Source organism: Marmota marmota, unplaced genomic scaffold (genome assembly GCF_001458135.2).
Source record: "Marmota marmota marmota unplaced genomic scaffold, marMar, whole genome shotgun sequence".
NCBI lineage: Eukaryota > Metazoa > Chordata > Mammalia > Rodentia > Sciuridae > Marmota > Marmota marmota.
The window spans coordinates 3,305,201-3,327,389 of NW_026000272.1; the positions used below are offsets into that span (position 1 = coordinate 3,305,201).

The 22,189-nt window shown below is 37.8% G+C and overlaps 1 protein-coding gene across 4 annotated transcripts in view; it reads right to left on the reverse strand.

Annotated features, from left to right (window-relative positions):
• Positions 1–22,189, reverse strand: part of Aff2 (ALF transcription elongation factor 2) — a 465,019-nt gene that overhangs the window by 94,167 nt on the left and 348,663 nt on the right. For all 4 annotated transcript variants that reach the window (XM_015498021.2, XM_015498023.2, XM_015498020.2 and 1 more), the window contains one exon: positions 3,274–3,370. In XM_015498021.2, coding sequence (XP_015353507.1) covers positions 3,274–3,370 — 97 coding nt within the window. The remainder of the gene's footprint in view (positions 1–3,273; positions 3,371–22,189) is intronic.

A 22,189-nucleotide genomic window follows, 5' to 3' on the forward strand; every position in this document is an offset into this window, starting at 1 on the left:
TAGAGTCCTATGGATGAGCCTGGTCACTAATTGAACATGTCTAATCATATTAAACATTTCTGAACTTCTAACAGCTAAATGAAGTCATCTAAGATTTCAGTCTAATTTATATAAATAAGAAGATGCTAGTAATATTAAAGTGTCCTAAAGGCAGTTTCTAGAAACACCTGTATCTTTAATGACCTTTATGTATTTAAAGTCTATTGTTTCTCATGCCAATCTAAGATTAGTAGGCCATGAGTGAGCCATAGTCAGATATAACTGTGCTTTGGAACCCAGGCATCAGAGGCCAGCCTGCCACCAGGGGATATCAGACTACCTGCTTAGAGTATTATAAATCTAACATCCTGATATCATCCAATGAAACAGTAAGCAGATGTTTACCTGATTCTATAAATATGTGCTGGAAGGAGTTTTGGAGTTTAGCCATTACATATTCAAGAAACCTTTGGGATAGGTCAAATTTTGGATAGCTTAAAACTTTAAAGACAGCGATTTTAATAAACCTGTCAATACAATTTCTTTGTTAAAAAAACATTTGAGACTGATTAGGCTGCTTATATTGAAAGAGAAGCACAAGGTCTATATCTTTAGATCTTTTATTGAACTGCAAGCACAGCATCAATAACTGCTTCTCAGCTGTAAATGAAAATTGATTCCAGGTTTAACTCCTCATTTTCAGGGGTTCTTTTAGTTTCAAGAACCATAAGAAAAATTGGACTAAAAGGAAAACTGCAGGTACTGTGGCATGAGCCGGGGTAAGCAGAGAGCACAACACATCCCCACTCTCAAGAAGCCTGTCCTCTTGAATTGGGCCACTCCCTTGCCAAACCTCAGTGGACTCATCACAGCATCCCAGCCTTCCCTGGATGACTGGCTTGGAAATGGCAATTCAATAAGTGTTGCATGGGGAAGGCCAGGCATGTATTTCTGTCTATGATGCCAACCACAGCAGATGAGAAATAAAAATGCAAAATCAGCTGGGTAATGGACATGATGCAATCCCCAGGTCCCAGCCATGTCAATGACATTCAACTTCTTTTTTAAAGAACATATCACATCATGTATGTTTATAAAGACACCAAGTACAAAGCTCTATGCCATATTTCAACAATGTTCTGGAAATTTGTAATGTCCAATGTCAACTTCAAGTGGTTATTTCTATCTTGTTCAGGACTAGCTCCTGAGAAAGAACCAAGGTGAGTACAGCATCACAGCAGAACACTTAAGACTTTCTCCAGGGAAGGGCAGGAGCTCATAAAGAAAAAATAAGAGCTGCAATCAAAATACATGACTCAGTTCTCCACCTATATCAATTCTATGAAGAAAAACTTTTAGAGATATGTTATTTCCTGGAGGACTTGATACAGCATCATTGAAAACCTGGTCTTTCTTCCTGAGGACTCTGGTTTAAAAGTTATCAGTACTCAGAGGGTAGTTAAGGTATTTCACATATAGTGGATGCTTTGGAGGCCAGTAAGGATATTCAATATGGTTCTTAGCAAATCCTTAGGGACACCTAGATGAAATGGAAGAGGAATATCTATTTTCCTATGGATCCAAAGGAGGGGGCTTCCAGTTAACAATAAACATTGTATAGTGTTTTTAGTTTTCAAGGCACTTTCTAATATACTATCTTCATTTGATCCTTACTCTATGAGTTAGACAAGAATGTTTCATCCCAGTTTATTGGCGAGAGATCTGAGAATTAGAAATATTAGGCAATTTGTTTAATGTGATACACTTTGTATGTGGCAGTTGGAACTTAATCCCAGGCTTCTCTAGTCAAAAACATGCTCTTAATAACTGCATTTCTCATTCCCCATGATTATAGGCATTCACAGGACAGGAGAGAACTTTTTCATTCAAGCTTGCAGGATACAGGCTCCTTTCCAGGTAGATGATTATAGTCTTATGCCCATTTCTTGCTTTCTGGACTTAGTTGGCGGAATAGGTTGTACTTTTGCTTCCAATGGGTCCTCCAGTTCAACCTCCCAATCTAATTGTGAGAATCCAAGCCTTACTAAGGACAACATGGCTGGTATGAGTTCAGCATATCATGCAAAGTTTCCAACTCAACCCTGATATCTGAGGCTTTCAGTGGTTATAAAACATCAGCATAGGATTGAAAACCCAGATGATTCAGACTGAAGGTTTGATGCCACCTCTTAAGAAGATAACTCTATGAGTAAAAATTATATTGTATTTATATAATCACATGGAAAGGAAATCAATTTGTGCAAAACCTACTTTCACTTATTGTCAAATTCTGCTTTAAGCATTTTTATTGGAAAATAACATTGCATCTGTTAAAATCAATGATCTAGAATTTTTGTTTTGTTTTTGCTTTATTTACAAATATGAAGTGGTGTTTTAAATGCAGAAAGAAGAAATAATGGACATTAGAAATTAAGTGTGCATTTTACATTTGCTTTGAAGTGCACAACTCAAAAAGGTGGGGGGGGGGGGCTGTCTGCATTCAATGTGCAACAAACACATTGCTAGGAAACACATGTGAAATTGGCTTAGACCAGCACAGTGTAGTCTGCATTTACCCTGTGCTTGTTCTTGACAAAGCACCAAACTACCTTCAAAATGAAATTTTCTAACTATCAAAATTCAATCAATCCTCTTTTATTCTTTATTTGTGTATATAAGCACACCAGAAGGACCCCATGTTCATGACAGATCTTGCTCACAAAAAATGTATAGGCACCATTGATATCACATAACATCACTGTTCTGATGAGCCACAGATGTTACTTGGCCTTTTCAAATCAAGAAGTCCAGTCTTTTTGAAAATTCTGAAAACTCACTATCCTGCCATCTCATTTGGTGGGAACGTGCTGGAAATACTTATAATGCAGAATGGAAAAAGATAAGGGCAGCAGCAAGTTTTTGCCAAATGCCTTTGCCTGAAAGTTCATGTAAGCTGCAAGTGTGGGGTATTAATTCACAGCTGCATTCTGAGGTGGTGCATCTGAGAGAGGTGAATGAAGCAGTACCTAAATTAATGAGCATGAGCTCCAAGACTCACAGTGGAGTCACAAAACTAAGATATATCTTACCCAAGACAATAAGTAGTTCGAGAGAGGGACAAGACAATCTCTATTGCTTATTGAAGATCAGTGTTTGTATGTGGAAAGTAGAGAGAGATGAGAGGGGGTGAAAGCAATTTTAAAATTCTTTGTGTCTCCTACTGTAGCTTTCATGTAACCAGTTCCATTTGCTACCTACCCTCAGGCCCAAAACCAAGCCGTAAGCTCCTCCTACCTGGTAGAGTTCAGTGGCTGTGCACTGAGTAGTCAAGGTCTTCACAGGCTCAAGGTCATCTTCATCACTGCTCAGCTTCAGGTCATCCTCAAGCATCCTGCAAAGAAATCAGAGTAGTGTTCACATTAGAAAGTATCTTTTCTAAATAATCCTCAGATACATCTTGCAATGAGGATAAAATATTGGAGCTACATTCTGACAGCTGCAATTCTGTCAAAGGTATAGAGGAAACCAAGATTTTTTCAGCTAATTAGATGTTTGAGCTCTTATATTTATGTCATACTCTGCATACATCTTCCCTCTCTACCTTCCCCTAAATCAAGGGGGAAAAGACAATTTCAGCATCTTCAGAGATGACTGGAGTCCATATATTTGACTACTAAAAGTGCAATAAATGTACTAATCAATCACTGTATATGTAAGCAGGGCATGGCATTGGATCTCTTATAGGATAAAGGGCTCTGAGTCTCCCAGGCAAGAATAGTGACAGGGTAACAGTCCCAAGCTCTATTGGCTGTTACCATGTCACTATTCTTGAAGCATGAAGCTTGCTGGGGCTCTCTGGATGACAGAGGCGAAAGGACTAGTGAACTTGCACTGCTTTTCAGTGCTCTCTGCTGCTGGGCAGCTCAGTGGCCACAAAGGAGCTGGGAGAGAAATGGCTAGTCATTAACCTTTTGATATATGACTTGTCTCTTCCTGTAAAATTTGATCCAAGAGGTGTAAGTCCATAATGTGGGTAAGAAATCTTTCTCTCCTAAAGCAAGGTACCTGAAAAATATGAGTGATCTGGATTTTCGTGATGAACTAGCACTTTCAAAATTGTTTACTGGGCATGAAAAGCCTTTTGTTTTGACAGGGGTATCAATTTCAGTGCCATGCATCCCCACTATCTCCAAGTTTGAGTTCCAGCTTATTATCTTAAAATTTCAAGTATACAGGTTTTCAGACCTATTGGTGTTTGTATTTAAATTTATAAAATATAACTTTAGACCTCATGACGGGCTTCAAGTAAGGATCTCCTCAAACTTTTCTGGATTAATTCCCAATTCCCAAGCATGCTCTGCTTTTTCTTACTTCTAGGCTCAGCCTTCAGCTCAGATCCAAAGCTAGAATTCGATTCCTCAACTCTGGAAATCCTATTCACTTACCCCACCACCACACACATAGCTCAATCAGTTTCTACTTCCTGCACAAAAGCTTTTGAATCTGATAATCCCCATCTCTAGCTGGGTCACAGCACTGTTTCCTATTGTGTCTCTCTCCCCCATCAGTCTCTTATTCCCATGTGGGTTTTGGGCACAATGTATTCAACTTTGTCTTCTTTACAGCATCTTTCCACAAATGATAGACATTTTGTAGACAAGGAAGAAAGTTTTAGAGTGATGAACAGCTTTTGCTCAAGATCACACAGTTAGTGCTACAGCTAGTCCTAAAATTCCCATTTCTTGATTTGTATCTGTGTACTTTATCCAGGAAAGGGAAACTAGAAGGGGAAATGTAGCTTCTAATTTGATAAATAAATAAATGTTATTTAAAGTTCAAGTTCAAGTGTTAGAAAAAGATTCAGGTCAGAGTGAACATCCAATAATCCTCCAAAGAAATCACAGCTCCCTCACTTTCAGGCTGAGCCACAGAACACCAGGATGTGTTCACTAAGGTCCGAAAACTAAAGACTGATGTAAAGGATGATTGGTGGGAAGGACAACTGTTAGAGTTGGTTTCAGATAAACTAAATTTTCAGGATTTATGACTGTCCTTCAAGAGACTAATGGATGTTTTGAAGATCTTAGAGAAGGAGAAAAAAATGTATCTTGGTATTTCTTTTGAAATTGCAGACTTATGACTCTGAACAAATAGTCCTTTACAACACGTTGTAGAAAATGAGGAGTATCATTCTTATAAGCTATAGAACGAAAACATAAACTTCCTGTGCTTGTCATTATAAAAGGCTTTACTGTGTGTGTGTGTGTGTGTATCTCATTACATGTGGGGAATGTCTTCTTATTTATATCTAAGTGTTCAGTGAAATAATTGATAAATGATTCCTGCATTTAGTGGATCCATTTTCTGAATGAGAGAAAGTGTTAAGTATTTGATCAGCAGCACAGTACAGAATTTAGTTCTGGCACTGACCCTATCCTCACTTTCCAAATGGAGACTCTGAGACTTGGAGGGGATACAGAACTTGCTCATGACTGCACAGCTAGAAATCATGGAGGCAAACATAGAACCTAGATCATCTTGAGCCAGAACTAAAGATTGCCAAATGTTCTCTTAGAGGTTTCAACTTTTAGGATTGCATATCAAATGGAAACAACAGCAACAGCAACAAAACCCATATTATTTGTTTCCCAACAAACCACATTAATGTGGAGTAATGGCAGGCTAACCATAAGCTCTGATTTCTTGGACAAATTATTTATCAGTTCTGAGCTTTATCTGTTCAATGGGAGGGCAGAGGTGAGTACAGCAAGAACTAATGCATGTGAAAATGCTTTATGAAAGGACAAAATTAATGCAGACTATTAGTAGTTTGGAAAGATATCTTAGTTTGAAAAATAATGGACATCATTAATACTATTAATGAATAATGACAAGGGGAAATCTTAGTGCACCTTTGCTCCTCATTTTAATTTGCTGAGTAATCTGAAGGTAAGCCATGATGACTCAGGAAATATCTAATGGAATCTCAAGGCCTGATTTATAGGTTACTCCCCTCAGATAGCATGAGCACATCCAAAGCCAGAGCACAGAGGCCTGAACTCAACAGTTATTTTACTCTCCAAGCAACTTTATGTCGTTTTAACATGTAAATGAAATGTCCTCCAACATACAATTCTGAAAATCGGTATCCAATCCACAAAGTATTAGACATTAAACCACCAACTGTCTTCCATGCAACAGCTTGCTATGTATTTGGTTAATAAAGGACAATTTAATGCATATATTCAGATCCTAGTAAACACAAATCAAGGAAGTAACTAAGAAGACAAAAATGCCTAGTTATCTCTGGAGGTGTTAGGCATTCATTTTGTTCTGCTCCTTCCCTGACCTATTAAGCTTTATTATTGAGTATACATGTACTTGTTTGCATTTTCATCCTTGGCTAATGCTGAACATTACTCTAGGGAAAGTGTAGGATTATGAAAGATTTTGGACTTAATTATTATAGCATCACTATTCACACCCATTGCAGTGAAGGTCATCTCAGCAGAAAATGGTAATCTCTTTTCATGAAGTTATAATTCCATAGACAAATTCAACACATACTGTACACCCCAAAATGTGAAAAAGCATGCTCATATAAATGTATGTCTCTGTGTGTCATCTAAAAAACAAAACCACTGTCCTTCACCTTTTCAGTTAGGCAAAAACAGAACATGTAGACCTCCTTACTGATTTCAGATATTTATTCAGGGTCTAGTGGTTTACAATTGTTGTCTTTATGTGAAAAGGCTATGTTTTTGTTATTACTATGAATTATAATTACTACAATATAAGAAGTAGAATAGTCCATAAAACTGTGTCCAAAACACCAAGTTCTTGCCCCAAGGAGATAATGTTATAAAAGCTCCAATAACGAAATTTGAAGCAGATGAGAACCATAAGAGGATTGAGGAGGCAGCATGCCTGGATCTTCTCTTTCTCAGATTCTCCATGCCTCAAGCTTAAAAAAGGCTCTTGGCCCCTGCAATATTCCAGAACACTATGATGTGACAGGTTCCATGTGAGTTCTGATCATTATAAGACTATTCCATAAAATCTGCCAATTTACACAGAAGAACACTTAGGTAATTTTGAATAAGGGAAAATAGAAGGTTTGAAACACTGTTTTAACAGGTTCTATGGTAATGAAGCCCTTGGTTGTGGCAGGGTGGACTTAAGAGCAAGTGCTACCTGCTTCACTGTATCACTGTCACATAGCCACCTACCAGAGACATATATAACATCCACAACAGACAACCCTAAAGCCTTTGTCTGATGGGTTGCTGGCAATATTCTATTCTTTTTTTTTAGTTGTATCTGGACAATGAATACCTTTATTTAATTGATTTATTTTATATGGTGCTAAGGATTGAACTCAGTGCCTCACATGTGCTAGGCAAGAGCTCCACCACTGAGCCACAACCCCAGCCCCAATATTCTATTCTTTAGCATCATTAATGGTTCTGTCAGTTGGAGTTACTCTGTGCTTTCCTGTACCTTCTATCTGATAGTCTGAATCTTATTCTATATAGTCCATACTTGGAGAGTGAATCTTGAATGGTGTTGGAGCTACAACCAGTGCTGCTATCTCCATTGTTCAGGAGAAGGGAAGAGGCTGGTTTACTTAGATTTTGGCTCTCAGTATAAATGAAGAACAGTAGCCTCTGATGCAAGTGTTGTGTCGTCTTCTGGTTACTAGTTTTAATTATCATTGTCATCCTCAGTACCCACAGCTGGTGGCAATCAAAGTAAATTTCTGATGGCTTCCATGGTATCACACAACTAGCTTTTGGGTAATAACATGGTACAGAGAGTATGGAGGATGCCTGGGGTCTTGTGCTTTGTCATCAGACTTTTGTGGGTCTACTTCTAGAACAGTAACTTGGTTCTTTTGCCTATTTATAGTTCCATTCTCTTCATAAAGCAAGCTAGAAGGAATGAAACTTGACTAGTTTAGAATTACTCAGAGAATTATATATTTTTCTACCCAGAGCTCTGTACTATCCATAGCATTGAATCACTTATCAGCACTAAGGCAGGTAGGAAAATTAGGAAGAGTCAGTGTTATTTTTCAGAGCATCCATTCTGTTTCCTTCAGGTAAAGGTCCTTGGGCTTCTTTTCTCAGTAGAAGCTGCATCTAACTTTCCTTCATTTTAACTTAAAAGTTTTTACTCAATCACTACCTTCCTGGGGATCCTGGGAAATTCCAGTCAGAGGGCCATGGAAGTGATCAACAGTTTGAAAATCTGTACTATATTCCATAGGAATGAAAATTCAAGATCTACCATGTGGGCTCCTCCATCCAAGTGCCATCCACAATGGGGCCTACCATCTGGGTCCAAATAAATCGGTTCGTGCATCCTGACACAGGCATGTAGACCAAAAAAGGTGTTTATTTCCATACAGGTTTTACAGATTTAAATGGTTGAAAAAAACCCCAATATTTATGATACCCCCAAATTATACAGAAATCAGATTTCATTATCTATAAATAAAGTTTTATTGGAACACAGCCATCCCCATTCATTATGTGTTGGTTATGGCTGCTTTTCCAGTATGATGGCAAGGTTGAGCAGCTGCAATACAGATGAATATCTAAAATATGTACTAGTTGGGCTAGTTTTTTTTTTTTTACAGAAAAGGAAAGTTTGCTGACTCCTTCTTTAAGCCAATGGTTTTCAAATTCTTAAGCTTAAAATTCCTTTTCCATACCAAATAAAATCTTAAAAGGAACCCCACATTAAGATAGATGAATGCAGTGCTGCTTTGGTGAACCTCAGAGATTGCAGGAGTATGGAATGAAATCAACTCCTCTATAAAAGTCTCATTTTGTGGATATAACTGTGAATGCTGCACAGGATTTACCCAGAGAACAGAAGCATAAGTTACTTAACCTCTCTGAACCTCAGTTTATTCTTATGTGCAATGACAATGAAAACACATGAGATTCTATAAACATTGAATAGTCTTCATTATGATTCCTAAAAAGCAGTAGTAGGAAAAAAGAAGAGTAACCTTCTTTTTTAATAGATACAAGTGTGGAACATATGGATTTATATCTATATTGCATGCATAAACTGAAGCTAGTAGTGTGAGTCCTGATGTATAAGACTATTTACTTGTATAAAACTGTCACCTTTTCAGCCTGTAGATTTTAGATGGCTTTCAAGAATGTTAAACACACCAAACACTGTTGTATTATATTATTTTTCAGGTGTGTGTGTGGGGGGGAGGGGAGAGCAAGCACGCAAGCATGCACAAGAGCATAAGAGAGAATATTTAAAAGGGAATTTCCATAGAGAATATTATAACCCAGTGGATCAATGTAGAATGTAGTCCTGAAAAAATGTTGGGACAATTCCAAAAAGGAAAAGAAAATCTTCTATCTTAAAAGGCAATTCTAAGCATAGAACCTGATTGCTGACGTTCTATTCTTTAATAGGACTGTACAAGTCATTTTCAAAGAATTTCTTTTTGAGTCATACTAAGAAATATATAAATTCATCCAAGTAGCAGAATAGGGATTCATTCATTCATTCATTTATGGACCTGGTATTTATGTGTGATTTTGCTGGAAAAAAGAATATAGATTAACTGGAAGAAGGAGGCAGCAAGGATACCAGTTAGACTGACATTATAGTATCTAGGTAACAAGTGGCATCCTGGGACAGGGCACAGATAGTGAAGATGGGGAATAGAAGCACCAGATTCTAGAGACATTTAGAATCACAATTAGAATAAACTGAATTTCAACACTGATAGTCCTGAGGTCCAAGGTCATTTTGACCACTCCTAAGGCACTGAATTTATATCAGGAGTTCTTCCAAATGTCAAAGCATTCCCTCAGTCAAGGCTGCCTTTCTGTGCTGAATGTCTCCTCATTCACATAGGCCTCAGATGCCTATACTAGGATCTTTCCTTCCTGGCAGAGGAGAAGCATTTCTGGTACTCAACCTTTCCCTTTGGAGATAGACCTGATTAATTCCATTTTCAATTGATGAGGAAAGACAAATTTCTTGCCAAAAAGGCTTCATTTTGTGGTTGTCCTTCTCAGCTTTCCTTCACCTTTAAAAAAAAACATAGCTAACTATAGAAAAGAAACCTCTGTGATTAGCTACAAAATACCTCACAATCACAGAGGGTACCTCATTACTCATCTCTCCACATCAGCTCCTAATTGTTAAAGGATTAAGTAAAGAACTCCTTTATGGAGCTGGTCCATTAATCTCCAACTTAGGAAACTCTTCAAAATAACTGAAATATTAAGTTGCTGTGAAGTGCACTACAACTCCTACCTGCTGAAAGCCACTAGGCCTTACATTAAACTCAGTGGGGGCAAGGACAAATTCTTAGTTCTGTCTGAGGCTTTGCAGATTATCAACCACTGATAACAGGGCACTTTATGTTTGGAGTGCCTCAAACTATTTCTCAAACCCATTTCCAGACAAAAGTTGTCAAGGACTATTTACCTTCACTGACAAGGCAGATAAAATTTTCTTTATGCTATACATAAAGAATTCACTTTTTATTTCAGATTGCTTAAGCGAAATATTCAAACTTGACAATTTAGGTCCTTCTAAAATGTTGACAGCAGCCTGTAATCCCAGCAGCTCAGGAGGCTGAGGCAAGAGGATCATGAGTTCAAAGCCAGCCTCAACAAAAGCAAGGTGCTAAGCAACTCAATGAGACCCTGTCTCTAAGTAAAATACAAAATAGGGCTGGGGATGTGGCTCAGTGGTCGAGTGCCCCTGGTACCAAAAAAAAATTAAAAAATCATAATAAAATAAAATGTTGACAGCAATGTTTCTCAGTTATTCCTGAAAACCCCACAAGATCTGAGTGCTCAGCTCTTTTTGCTGTATCAATGTGACTCTCACACTTTAGGTTAGAAGGAGGTGAATTATCTTATAACCTATAGTGATAATGTTTCAACTCTAGAAGATCCTAGAGGTGGCACAGGTAGTTCTGAATACCATGAAGTATTTCAATAGTGACCATAGGAAACCACCCATCATGCACACATGACAAGGTCAGGGCCAAGGCCTGACTTATTTGATTGTTAAGATATAGAGAACTACTTTGAGACTGAGACAGTTTAATACTTACATAGTAAAAGGAAGAACCTTCCGAATTCTTGCTTCCACATACCAAAAAGGAGGACACCAAAACAAAAGGAGCCAGATGACTACAGTGAATTACAAGATACACCTTGGTAGAGAAGCCTATTTCTGGACTCCAGTTTAGCAGTTTTATTGGCTGTACTTTCTGTTCTGCAGGGGTCAGAATTGTAAAGTTCTTAACTCATCAGAACGGAGGCAATGGGAAAATGTCTCATGACAAAATCCCATAAGAGATGAGAAAGCTAGTGGAAAATGTCCTTGAAGTATATCTCAAGATCTTCCTATCCTCTTAGGTGCAGGGAGGACCACTAGGTATTGTGCTTATTGTGCTAAGACTCAGATTAACTGTGGTTCAAGTCTCTGGCTATGTGGCTTATCTGGAGACCTTTAGGGTCCACAAGGTGCCATTACAGATATGATAGACATGATTCCCTACACCACAACATGTCTGCAAGTTTCATTACTACAAGCAGAACAATAGCTGATGAACCTTTTTCTCTGCTGGTTGTGATGCTTTGAGCTAAGCTGCTCATAGTTTGTCATGCAATGTCCCTTTGAATCCAAGGTCACACATTGGTAAGACTAGTAAATTTTCTATTTGCCAAACTAATTGACTTGTGTGTGGCAGTGAAAGACTTAGTATATGGACAGAGCCTGATTTGTGTCAGGCTCAAATTCCAACCCTTACTACCAGGTCACCTTGAACCTCTGAGTGCCTTGGTGAAATGGAGATCATAATAGCACCACCTTAAAATACTGAGATAACTGCTTTCAAGCCCCTACCACATAGGATTACACCAGTCCTTATCATTTCTTCTGACTGTTGGCTCAAGATAGTTCAGCCTAAACTATCTTAAATGCATAAATATATCATTTTATTTAGAAACATAGAAAATAAAAAAAATATTCTCCTGTTAAAGCAAAAATTGAAAGATAGAAACTATATCTTTGCCTCAAATACCTGTTACATGCCAGAAACTGAAGTAGATCAATACTTTAATACTAAGAGAATCTTAGTAATATTATTTTATCATTTTTTTAATTTAGAAAATTAAAATCTACATAAATACAACTGACCTGTATATCATAAAATATTAATCTACCATATTCCACAAGTGTAAAAACAGTTCAATAACAAGAAGTCTATTTATACAATATATCACATCATCAACAAATAAAATGATGAAAACCATATGATCATATCAATAGATGCCAGAAATATACTTGATACAATTTATATCAATTCCTGATTCAAACTTAAAAACTACATAAAAATAATAAAGAAAAGAAAACAAATGTGCAGAAAGATACTTCCTTTCTGGATAAGGAATATATAGCACTGAGTTGTCAATCTAAATGTAGATTTTAGTAAGTATGGAAGGTTATATCAATTTTTGAACATACACTTTAAAACAAAAAAAAAAAATGAAATCACAGATGACTGTGTTTCAAGTGTTTTTAGAAATCTGTATTAATGTTGATTCATTGGGTAGACAGAAGGAACACAAACAGACTAATATCATCCAATGACACCATTTGTTCTGATAATTACTCCAATTTAAACAGTTTCAAGGCATCACATATGGCTTTCACAAGGAATTGTTTCCATTTAGGTAAAGATGAAATTAGAAAGTGACACAAAAAGCCTCAGTTTCCACATCCATGTTTCATAAATTATTAACCACTTTAAAACATATCACCATTCTATTGACATTCATGGTTGTCTATAAGCTTTATAAACACAGAGATGCTGGTAATCTGAGTGAAAATTTGATCCTATTGTTTTAACAAAATTAGAATTGTTTTAGAAGGGGCACCATGATGTCTGGGCATATATTTTCCCTAAGTATCAGTATGAGACATACATTTCCCCTGAGAATTCAACATTTATGTTGATGTACTTGGCTGCAGAATCAATCCTGTACTGGCTCTAACACAGAGGAATTTTCTGAACATTTTGAGTAATGGGACTGAAATAATTTAATGGCTCCTTCTGTGCATGTTAAATGAGTTGCATGATATATTTAGCTTTTGCAGAAAACTTGTTTACACTATAAATTATAGCACATGGCACAATCACATTGATGTGGAAAGCCAGCCATGTTGAGTCATTCTGGCCATTTCTCTCTAAATTTCAACTTAGTGTATGTGAATTCCCTGTGGTTTACCCCCACACCACAGGTTTGCCTTAACTTTGTAACCCTGACATGTAGATCTAAATATTGTGTTATACCATATACTAATGGGTTAGATGGGACTATCTTTCTTAATTATGAAATAAAGAAATTACACAGGCAGGCTTTGGCCAGTTTAATTTTCTATGGGATGACAATATAGTAAAGGGTAAAGACTTGGAAGATGGATTGACTTGACTTGATCTCTTGCATTTGCTAGCTGTTCAAATCTGGGCAAACTAAGTGACCTCTCTGAGCCTCAATCTTTTGTTTCTAAAGCAAGGCTGCTAGTAACTATGTACTTTGTGGAGTTGATGTGAAAAGTAACTGAAATATTAAGTGAAAATAATCTTGTGAATATTTAATAAATGCTACTATTTCCACTATTATTGATATTAGGGCAAATTTGAACCTGGTGATTACATAAATGCATTCTGAAGGAGCCTTAAAAGAATCACTGCAGAGGAAATCACCAGATCTCAGGTTGAAGAAAGCAGTTTAAGCAACAAAAGAGAGCCATCAGAATAGGTTTTACATACAATAGGTGAACATCTTATGCAACTGGAGATCTATTCTTTCCTGATTTGGCTTCAGGTAAGAAGGTGTCAGTTCTGAATACTGCTCCAGCACTAGGCTATTTCTATCCAGTTATTCATAGACTCATATTCTTGATAGATGGATAACTAGCTGTCTAGATAGAGAAACATGGAAAGCTATAAACATAAACATATATACAGTGGTGGAACCCAATACCAGCCAATAGTTATCTAATACTTAGAGCTATGCAATGTATTCTGAATAATCATTCCAAATAAAATTTCTCAAGTCATTCTAGGAATGACATATCAGTAAAATCAAAACATTTTGAACCTCTCACAACTTATCTACCAGGTGTATAGTTATGATTTGAGGGTTTTCACCTTGCCTCTGTTTCACTCTAAGCCAGCCAGTGCTAGGTAATAATAACCAGACTTATTGAGGTAAGCTTAACATGTGCACTGATGGACCACCTCAGATTCTTTGTAAGAAATCTGAGAAATTGAACATGTATTTTCTGTTTTTGAAGGAGGAAACTCAGGCTTAGTAAATTTAAGAAGACAACTCACAGGAGAAAATATTTACAGGTCATATATGAGATAAAGATCTGGTATCTAGACTATATAAACAACTCTGGTAACTTCAACAATAAAATGAGAGAGAATCCAGTTAAAGTATTGGCAAAAGATCTGAATGGACATTTTCTCACAGAAAATATCATTAAGGACTGAGTATGTTCATCCCCCTTAAATTCATATGTTGAAACACTAATCCCCAAAGTGATGGTATTTAAAGATGGGGATTTGGGGAGGTAACTGGATCATGGGGGATCACTCATGATGAGTTGGTGCTTTTCTAAAAAAAAAAAAAAAGACACAAGACAGTTCACTTCTTCTTGTCCTCTCTCTGCCATGTGAGTAAATCAGGAAGAGGGCCCTCACAAGAACCCAATTATATCACTATCCTTATTCTGAACTTCCCAGCCTCCAGAACTGTGAGAAACAAATATTTGTTGTTTAAACCACTCAGCCTATGGTATTCTGCTTATAGCAGCCTAAACTAAGACAGAAAGACAAATAGCCAATATACAAACAAATATAAACATGCTCAACAGCATTAGCAATCAGAAAACAGACATAAAGTATAAAGCAACACAAATCTCAATCAGCTGATGAATAGACAAAGATCATGTGGTCTATCCATACAATGGAATATTATGCAGCTATAAAACAAAGTACTAAAACATGCTACAACATAAACAATCCTCAAAAACATCATGGTAGGAAAAGGAAGCCAGCAAGGGAGATGTAGAAGAGCTTAGGCATCCTAGACAAGATGGTGAATGTGGAGGCTGGGAGCAGGGCAGGAACAAAGGAGCAAGGAGAGGGTATTCCAATGAGGTTAACTTCCTGTTTGATAAAAGTGCTGGTGGACACCAGCAGGGGACCCAATCAGACAGACATGTCTCTACTCATGTATTTAAGTGGGAGGATCCAATAGAAAACCAAAGGGGCACCAATCAATAATAGTGATGAGTTCATGAGCAGGGGAAGAGACAAAGAAAGGAGGAAATTCTAGAGACCATAAAAAAGAACAGGCCAAAACTCCTCCAGCAGACTCCTGGCTTTAGGACCCTTTCTCTTTAGAGAAGTCTCTCTGTCAGTTTTGCAACATACCTGCTACTTGCTTACTATCTATCTCTGTGTCCTGTTCTTCAATTCTTTGCTTAACAGAGACAACAAACCCACCACCCCTAGATGGAAACACCAGCCATAATGGTAAAGTGCTGGATGATTCTATTTATATTGAATGTCTAAAATAGGCAAGTAGACAGAAAATATAGAGACAGAAAGAGACTGGCTGCCAGAAGTTAGAGGGAGGAACAATGGGGAGTGACAATGTTATAGGGATTACCTGGGGGTGATAAAAATGTAGATGGTTGTAAAGCTCTGTGAATATACTAAAAACATTAACATGGTGAGTTTTATGGTATCTGTATCTCAATAAAACTTTTATTAAAAAGCAGTCTCATAGCTGCCCAGGAGTGGAGGAGAAACTAGGGTGGCAACCCAACACCTTCCTGATGCCAAAACCTGTGTCCTTAACCTCTCTGCTTACTGCCCTGCATGACTGAGGTTGCAGAATGCCCCTGATGCATTCCTATTCATGCTGGAGAAAAACAGAAAAAAAGAAGCTATTTTCCCCACATAATCCCTTTCTCCCTCCAGTTTTCCTACATTGAAATTGCAATTGATAGAGCCAGCAGAAGCCTCACCAAGAGAAATGGCTTTGTCTTTTCCAGGAGAGATGAAGCATTACATTAAAGAGACAGCTGTCTGGATGGCACAGGACCAAGCCAAGATTCCATCCACAAAGACTCTTCTACACCCCCCACTTCAGAATTTCCAGACCTGAGGCTACTAAAGAAAGAAATCTGTCTGTGCAGTGGCCTCATCCCAACAGTGCAAATTTCCTGCCCCCACCCCAATAAAGCCCATAGGCAGTCACATGTTTAATATGGGCTGACACTGTGGAGAAGTTGCTTTAATTGGACCTCAGGACCGATGAAAGGAGGCTCACATTTTTGCAGTTAAAGGGGAAGCTGGGGCTAGGCCACAGATTTAGTCCTCCATTGATTTTTTTATATAGAAATCTACCAAGCACAGGTAAAGCAGGACTCTGATTCTTTCTCAGCAGAGGGAAAAGGTGTGTGTTTTTGCTGGTCTGATGTATGGCCACCTAGGTTGCAGTGGTTCCTTTTCTGCAGAGCCCATGCCAGAACTGGTCTTCCACTAGCTCATCAATTTTCTAGACTGCAACATGTAGGATTAGGTAGCTGGGCTCCTAAACTAATGCAAATATTACATCACAAAGCCAATTGAAATTGGTGTTCCCTTGAGCTGAGAGATAATTTCCCTTTAGTCCTCTTCTGGTTGTGTATCATCTGACCTTCACAATCTTAAATATGACACTTTAAAAATGTCTGTGTTGCTATTTTATGTAGAGGGAACCTCCTACTCCTGCTTCTTCCACCACTAGTCATTATCATCATTAAGAACTGTTTTGCTGCCTTGGAACTTGACACAGACTTTACTGCCATCTCGCACACAGTGACCTTCCATTCCCAAACCTGGCCAAGGAAAACATCCAGGGCTGCTTGTGAGAAGGATGCCTCATCCCCAGGATTGCTCTCTAGGAGACTGGGAAGGTCACAATAACTTCAGGCTTGGGCTGAGTGAGGAATATTTGGTTTTCCTCTTGGTTTTTGGACCACATAGTAATAGGGTGTTCCTGTCTCATCCTTCTTGCCTTTGGTTATTTTTAATCACCCAACTATCAGGGCCAAATTGCCTTGTAACTGTCTGTAGAGCTTGAATGTGACAGAGATAGCTGCTATTGCTAATAGGAGCCTTCACTTCAGCCCATTTAACTTGCCTCAGTTTGACAGCTTCACAATAGCCACCTCCCCTTGAAAGAAAACTTCGATTTAATAGAGAGAGAATGTGGGACAACAGCTTGATCTGTCTCTTGGTCTCCAGTGGGTTCCCTTGGCATAGTGTCCCACCATAATGCCAGAGAATAAAGTACCCTAGGAAGTCATTATTTTTGGAATCCATGCTTGGTTAAAAACACTGGTAAAATCCACAGAGCAGAGCTGCTTACAAAAAAGGTTAAGTGCTGCTTCCTTCAAATATTTCGTTTCTATAGGTAAAAGTAAACCTTTCGTTGAAAATCGTTTCATCAATGGGCAGGCTTTTCTGAACTTGGTAATTGCAGTAACAATGTTATCTGGAAATTACTGCTTGCAGATGCTTCCTGAGTTATCCCCCTAAGTACATGTCATTCTGAGAGAGTGGAGAAAAAGGAAGCTCAAGGGTGATTTTGCCAGGAGGGGTCACCTCCAAATACTCACTTCCTAGGATGAAAAAGAACTGAGTACCTGGCCAATTCTGCAACCTAAGAGCCATCAGAATCACAGCTATTTATTTATTTAATATGTATTTATTTGTTTTAGTTATAGGTGGACTTGATACCTTTATTTTATTTTTTTTTAATGTGGTGCTGAGGATCAAACCCAGTACCTCACACATGCTAGATAAGCGCTCTAACTCTGAGCCACAACCCCAGCCTCAGAATCACAGCTATTTAGAAAAGGAAAATTCAGGAATGAGACTAGCTAGGTTTTGAATTGTGCCCCTCCCCAAATCTATAGGTTGAGGTCCTAACACTCAGGGACTTCAGAATGTGAATTTGCCTGGAGGTAACATTCAAGGGTACTGGGGTGGGCCTCAACTCAACAGGACATGGAAACAAACATGCATAGTGGAAGATGATGTTGAAAAGATAGTGGCCAAGGAGCAAGGTCTGGACTGTATCATTCCCTCATAGCTTGCAAAGTAATGGGCCCTGACAACACCTTGCTCTTTAAACTTCTAGCCTGTATATTTGGGAGACAATACATTTCTGATTTTTAAACCTCCAGCTTGTGGCATCTTGCTACAACATCCCCAGGAAATTAATACAAGGATTTACCCCATGTCCTAGTTCCCAGTTCCCCCAAATATATGGGTTGGGTGAATGAATTCATATCCCCATAGCTATCTTTCCATTTACTTGCCTCTTCATATAATAACCTGGAAAAGAAGCATTTAGTGATATGGAAGAAACTTGTTTGCTAAGAGAAAACAGTAACCAATGTGCTCTAGGGGCAGTGTATTATTTTGCCAGAAACCAATTTCCTAAAGTAGAAAATAACTGAAACTTGAGTCATTTGAGCCTCTTGAGTTCAAATAGCATCACCAAGGCCAAACAACCAAATCCAAGGTTACTTCACACCCTATTTGACAGATGTCTTTTATTTTTTAAAACTCTCTCTCTCTCTCTCTCTCTCTCTCTCTCTCTCACACACACACACACACACACACACACAAACACACAGACACACAGACACACACACACACATGCACCCACACACACACAATTTATTTTTTTTGCAATACTTGGTGTTGAACCCAGGGCTTCACACATGCTAGGCAAGTGCTCTAACACTGAGTTACATTTCTAGTCCTTTTGATTTTATTTTGAGACAGGATCTTGCTAAGTTTCCTAGGCTGGCCTTCAACTTGTGAGCCTCCTGCCTCAGCTTCCCAAAGAGTTGAGATTACAGGAGTATTTAATCGCACCCAGCTGAAATTGTTTTATTGTTAAGAGAGATTACTAATTATTATTTTACTAATTTCTTTTATTTCACATTTATTCTTAGTAATTATAAAACTAAATTTTGCTTCCAGCTACTTCTGACAATGCTGTCTGAGGGCAGACTCACATCCATTTAATATTTTAGAATTTAAGCATTCCCATATCATGATTTTTGTCCCCTAGAGAGCTTAAGTGTCATCCTTTGGGCACATACTAAAAGACCTCAGAACAAGAGGCAAGTCACATAGCCTGAGGGAACAAATGCCAGAAAGGATGGCATAAAGGAAAAGCTCAGAAAGGAAGAAGGTTACTTATGGTGAAGGGTAAGCCAGTGATGTGCCTTATCATCTTGCAACCCAAGAGGAGAAAGGAGGCAGACAGTGTCCTGAATTCTACTTCTCTGCTATATGCCATCCCTCTTTCCTGCTTCCCCTTCCTCTGCCCAAACACCCTACAAACAGTGTTCTTCTCTTTCAGGTTCTTACTTTTCCACTTTCTCTGGTGGTATCATCCACTGCACTGGCTCTTTTTTTATAATTTTTTATAGCTTTTTATTTAATTTATTTTTTTATGTGGTGCTGAGGATTGAACCTAGGGTCTTGCACATACGAGGCGAGCACTCTACCACTGAGCTATAACCCCAGCCCCTGCACTGACTCTTAAGGCTATATCTTCAGCCTAGGACAGTCTTCAAAGCTCAAGGCTTCTCAACCTAGTTTTACTAAAATGTCTCACAAATGCCTCATGCCAAAGAAAAATCATTGTTTCCTTTCATGAACCTCCTGATTAGTTTGTTTTACTTAAACGGATCCACCATATGACCCAGCTCTCCTACTCCTTGGTATTCATCCAAAAGAACTAAAATCAAAATATATATTGATACAGGCTTATCAATGTTTATAGCAGTGTAATTCATAAAACTTAAGTTACTGAACCAACCCAGGTGCCTATCAACAGATGAATGGACAAAGAAACTGTGGTTTCTATATACAATGGAGTTTTACTCATATATCAGTATCATAAAGAAGAATGAAATAATGATATTTGCTGGCAAATGGATGGAACTGGAGACTATAAAGCTAAGTGAAATAAGCCAGACACAAAGTCAAGGGTTGAATATTTTCTCTTATATGTGGAAGCAGCAGAGAAATTAGAAATTATATAAAGGAGGTCCTATAAAAATACAAGGGAGATCAGTAGAGTAGAGACAGGGCAACAAGGGGCAAGGGAAGAAGGAAGGGAAAGGTGAGAAACTATGGTATGAAACTGATCAATCTATGCTATGTGTATGTATGTATATGTCACAATAAATTCCACTTTTATGTATACTATAATGTACAAATTAAATGCATTCAATAAATAGAAAGAAGATCAATAGAGCAGAGGAAACGGATTGGGGGAGGGAAGAGGTGGGGGAAAGTGGAAGTACTGGGGAATGAAATGGGGCAAATTTTATGTCATGCAGTATGATTACATCCAAATTAACCCAAATATTATTTATAATAACTATAATGCACTAACAAAAACATTTAAAAGTTTATGTATTATTAGTTCATCTGTTTTTTCTCATTTTTATCTATCTAATGATTATTGCGATAATACATAAATAGATAGATATAAAACATAAATTTTACCATGTTAAGTGTACTATTCTGTGCTTTTTAGTAAATTCACAATGTTGTGCAAACATCCCTAATATCTAGTTTCAGAAATTTTTCATCACTCCAGAACACTACCCTGCAACATTTAGCTATATAATTTTTATACATATTCTCCTGATTCATTTTCTACTTTTATATTCTATTCTTAGACAACTTCTAATATGCTTTCATTCTCTATAATTTTGCCTATCCTAGACATGTCATATGAATGTAATCATATAGTAAGTGTCCTTTTGAGTTTGGCTTCTTTCACTTACCATGATGATTCCAAGCTTCAACCATGTTTAGCTTGGATTAGGACTTCATCATATGCTTTATTTCTACATCTTTCTACTATGGTTGGAACATTTGTGTCTCCTTCAAAATTCATGTTGAAACTTAATCCCCAATGCTCTTGTCTTACAAGGTGGGGACTTTAGGAGATTAGATTAGGGCATGGATCAGATTACAGATGCTCCTCAATTTATGATGGGGTTAATCTTGATAAGCCCATAATAAGTTGAAAATGTTGTAAATTAAAAATGCACCAGAGGCAGGAGATATAGATGGTCATTTTGTAGACATGTTGGGATCAGAAAACACAGAAGACAATATCCAGTAAACACTGGTGACACAGTATCAGTTGTTTCCCTTTGATGGAGTAGCTCACCAGGTACTTCACCTGGATGTCCCTGCACAGCATCAAGAAAAAGAACCATCTATTAGGCAGAGGATGTCTGTTCTAGTGCCTAGGTCTTTAACCCACTTGGAGTTGAGTTTCGTGCTGGGTGAGAGACAGGGGTTTAGTTTCATTTTGCTATATAAGGATTTCCAATTTTCCCAGCACCATTTATTAAATAGGCTCTCTTTTCTCCAGTGATTGGTTTTGGTGTGTTTGTCTAGTATGAGATAAATGTTTGTCTCTATGTCTTCTATTCTGTACCATTGGTCTACATGTCTGTTTTGGTGCCAACACTCTGCTGTTTTTGTTACTATAGCTTTGTAGTATAGTTTAAGGTCTGGTATTGTGATTCTTCCTGTTTCACTCTTCTTCTTAAGGATTGCTTTGGCTATTCTGGGTCTCTTATTTTTCCAAATGAATTTCATGACTGCTTTTTCTTTTTCTATGAAGAATGTCATTGGATTTTTCATAGGAATTGAATTAAATCTGTATAACTTTTGGTAGTATGGCCATTTGACAATGTTAATTCTGCCTATCCAGGAGCATAGGAGATTTTTCCATCTTCAAAAGTCTTCTTCAATTTCTTTCTTTAGTGTCCTGTAGGTTTCATATACAACCAAAGAATGAGAAATTATATTCCATTTATGTATGATGAGTCAAAGTACATTCTACTGTCATGTACAACTAATTAGAACAAATAAAAGAAAAGGGAATGCATGCCGGAAATGGAATGCTTCATCCCCAGTGATGGCATGCAATGGCATTTCCTTTCTTGTTCTGGTATAGAAAAAGGGAGGGGGGAGAAAGAGAGAGAGAGAGAGAGAGAGAGAGAGAGAGAGAGAGAGAGAGAGAGA